Source organism: Procambarus clarkii, chromosome 65 (genome assembly GCF_040958095.1).
Source record: "Procambarus clarkii isolate CNS0578487 chromosome 65, FALCON_Pclarkii_2.0, whole genome shotgun sequence".
Taxonomy (NCBI): domain Eukaryota; kingdom Metazoa; phylum Arthropoda; class Malacostraca; order Decapoda; family Cambaridae; genus Procambarus; species Procambarus clarkii.
The window spans coordinates 23,712,669-23,716,291 of NC_091214.1; the positions used below are offsets into that span (position 1 = coordinate 23,712,669).

Below are 3,623 nucleotides of genomic sequence, written 5' to 3' on the forward strand. Positions count from 1 at the left end.
TTTATAACTTTTTAGACACTCAACCCACCAGGGGACTCGAACACTGGCCAACAAGGTGGCAGTTGCATGCTGTATCCACTACACCATACTTCAAAGCCATAAAGAGAGGTAGGAATTCTGGGGTATTTAACCAACCAGAACTCCAATCCTCTCCCAGGCAATGAGATAGTGTGGGACCTCTAATGCTCTTTCATCGATTCCTGTTATATGGGAAAACTCAGTGCCAAATGCTTAATGCACAGACTACCCTATTCCAGTAGCTGAAGTTTATAACTTTTTAGACACTCAACCCACCAGGGGACTCGAACACTGGCCAACAAGGTGGCAGTTGCATGCTGTATCCACTACACCATACTTCAAAGCCATAAAGAGAGGTAGGAATTCTGGGGTATTTAACCAACCAGAACTCCAATCCTCTCCCAGGCAATGAGATAGTGTGGGACCTCTAATGCTCTTTCATCGATTCCTGTTATATGGGAAAACTCAGTGCCAAATGCTTAATGCACAGACTACCCTATTCCAGTAGCTGAAGTTTATAACTTTTTAGACACTCAACCCACCAGGGGACTCGAACACTGGCCAACAAGGTGGCAGTTGCATGCTGTATCCACTACACCATACTTCAAAGCCATAAAAAGAGGTAGGAATTCTGGGGTATTTAACCAACCAGAACTCCAATCTTCTCCCAGGCAATGAGATAGTGTGGGACCTATCACAGGAATCGATGAAAGGGCATTAGAGGTCCCACACTATCTTATTGCCTGGGAGAGGATTGGAGTTCTGGTTGGTTAAATACCCCAGAATTCCTACTTCTATGGCTTTGAAGTATGGTGTAGTGGATACAGCTTGCAACTGCCACAGCTTGCAACTGCCATATGTGTACATATATATATATATATATATATATATATATATATATATATATGTACATATATATATATATATATATATATATATATATATATATATATATATATATATATATATATATATATATATATATTAATAATTGTGTAACTAGCGTCAAAATTTTTATTTGCGAACTAGAGGGTTCAGTTCCTGATCCGATTATGCGCCTCTGCAATCCTTTACACCACCGCCCACGGGATGGGTATAGGGCTGCATAATAAAGAATAAAACTGAATTGGTTAGGCTATCTTGAGGTTATCTTGAGATGATTTCGGGGCTTTTTAATGTCCCCGCGGCCCGGTCCTCGACCAGGCCTCCACCCCCAGGAAGCAGCCCATGACAGCTGACTAACACCCAGGTACCTATTTTACTGCTAGGTAACAGGGGCATAGGGTGAAAGAAACTCTGCCCATTGTTTCTCGCTGGCGTCTGGGATCGAACCCAGGATCACAAGTCCAGCGTGCTGTCCACTTGGCCGACCAGCTCCCTAAGCTAAGGTTAAGTTTTTTATTCCTGAGACGAATACTCAGTGGCGTGTTCTCAAGACCCTGCTGTGGGAAAGAGGGGTGCTCATAGACGTATATTGGAGGGGTTGCTTATGGTTTTGCATTCGAAGGCGGGGGGGGGGGGGGGTGAGAGCAAGCATATATAACAGAGTACAATAGAGAGAGAGAACACCCACCATATCATCACAGACTACCCTGAGGGTTCTGTACTCCAGGTTGAGGGAGACAGCAAGTCGTTGCCAGGAGAACATCTTCTCCTGGTACTTGAGGACCAGGGCCACTTGTCCTCCACAACATTGGACCCGGATCTCCTTCCTAGCCGGCAGCAACTCTGGGGGAGACGGCCACTCGTTACTCTTCTGCTTTCATACAGTGGTGCCGTGCCTTCATGCGGTGGTGCCGTGGCTTCATACAATGGTGACGTGTTTTCATACGGTGGTGCCGTGTCTTTACACAGTGGTACCGTGTGTTTAAACAGTGGTGCCGTGCCTTCATGCGGTGGTGCCGTGGCTTCATACAGTGGTGCTGTGTCTTCGTGGATTGGTGCCATAGCTTCATACAGTGGTGCCGTGTCTTAATACGTTGGTGCCGTAGCTTCATGCGGTGGTGCCGTGTTTTCATACGGTAGTGCCGTGTTTTCATACAGTGGTGCTGTGTTTTTAAACAGTGGTGCCGTGTTTTTAAACAGTGGTGCCGTGTTTTCATACAGTGGTGCCGTGTTTTTATATAGTGGTGCCGTGTTTTCATAGTGGTGCCGTGTTTTTATACAGTGGTGCCGTGTTTTCATACAGTGGTGCTGTGTTTTCATACAGTGGTGCCGTGTTTTTATACAGTAGTGCAGTGTTTTCATACGGTCGTGCCGTGTTTTCTTACAGTGGTGCTGTACCTTTGTACTCAAGCATACGTGTTTCGGGGAAGGTAGGTTAGGTTTAAAACCCCTTCCGAATTATTGGGAGTATTTAGTGCCATGCTAATTCTCCATGGTTTTGCTAAATGTTTGTTTACAATTTAAATTGTGTATTCCAGCTATTGTACGTTGACTCTCCTGCTCACTGACTCTCCCGTTCACTGACTCTCCTGCACATTGACTATCTCGCTCACTGACTCTCCCACTCACCGATGAACAGTTCGTCGAGGGCGCCTGGAACGGCGTAGCTGAGAAGCGGGATGTGGGAAGAAGTCCGTCGAAGTCGCACATGGAGAGTTACCGTCACCTGTTGGAGGTCACACACACAGTTACTTTGTCAGAAGGTCACAGTCACGCACAGTTAATCACCAGACGGTCACAATTATACATACTCACCAGGTCACTATTACACATACTCACCAGAAGGCGGAGTCAGACACAGGCACTAGAAGGACTGTCTTTCTTCTCCGTTCTCTTGTTCATCTTTCCTTACAGATATCCATCACTTGCACCATCTTCCCTCTCCCTTTACTTTAATATTTTTAATAATACAAATAATAATAATAATATTATTTTCCTCTTTATCTTTTCTTTACAGAGATCAGCATGAATGTACCTCTGTATTAGTATATCAGAGCATCAGTATATCCCACAGTATCAGCATAGCCCCTTCTTCAGTATGGCCTACTCCAGCATACCCACGATAACCAGATATACTCACATGTAACCACCTTACCTGCGTCATACTGGGCAGCCCTCCCAGCTCCGTCTCAAGGCGGCTATCAGTGGTGACCATATCTGCCATCTGGAACCTCACCACTCCAACGCTCCTCTCATCTGGGGACACGAAGTGGGTATGTGAGGTTGCTGTCTATAGCAATAGAGTGGGTATGTGAGGTCACTGTCTATAGCAAGGTGGTAGTAAGAGAAAACGGTGACAGCTTCATAATCACCGACAGAAAATGGCAACAGCTTCAGAATCACAGACAGAAAATGGCAACAGCTTCAGAATCAGCGACAGAAAACGGTGACAGCTTCAGAATCAGCGACAGAAAACGGCAACAGCTTCAAAATCACCGACAGAAACCGGTGACAGCTTCAGAATCACCGACAGAAAACGATGACAGCTTCAGAATCACTGACAGACAACGGCAACAGCTTCAGAATCACTGACAGACAACGGCAGCAGCTTCAGAATCACCGACAGAAAACGGTAACAGCTTCAGAATCACTGACAGAAAATGGTGACAGCTTCAGAATCACTGACAGAAAACGGCAACAGCTTCAGAATCACCGACAGA

At 45.5% G+C, this 3,623-nt stretch overlaps 1 protein-coding gene across 1 annotated transcript in view; it reads right to left on the reverse strand.

Moving 5' to 3' along the window:
• The window catches only part of LOC138355019 (uncharacterized), a 24,548-nt gene extending 21,421 nt beyond the window's left edge, over positions 1-3,127 (reverse strand). Inside the window, exons 1-3 of the mRNA XM_069309731.1 lie at positions 3,059-3,127; positions 2,533-2,629; positions 1,592-1,746 (exon numbers count right to left, since the gene is read on the reverse strand). Of these exons, the coding sequence (XP_069165832.1) occupies positions 1,592-1,746; positions 2,533-2,629; positions 3,059-3,127 (321 nt within the window). The remainder of the gene's footprint in view (positions 1-1,591; positions 1,747-2,532; positions 2,630-3,058) is intronic.
• Positions 3,128-3,623: the final 496 nt, after the last annotated feature.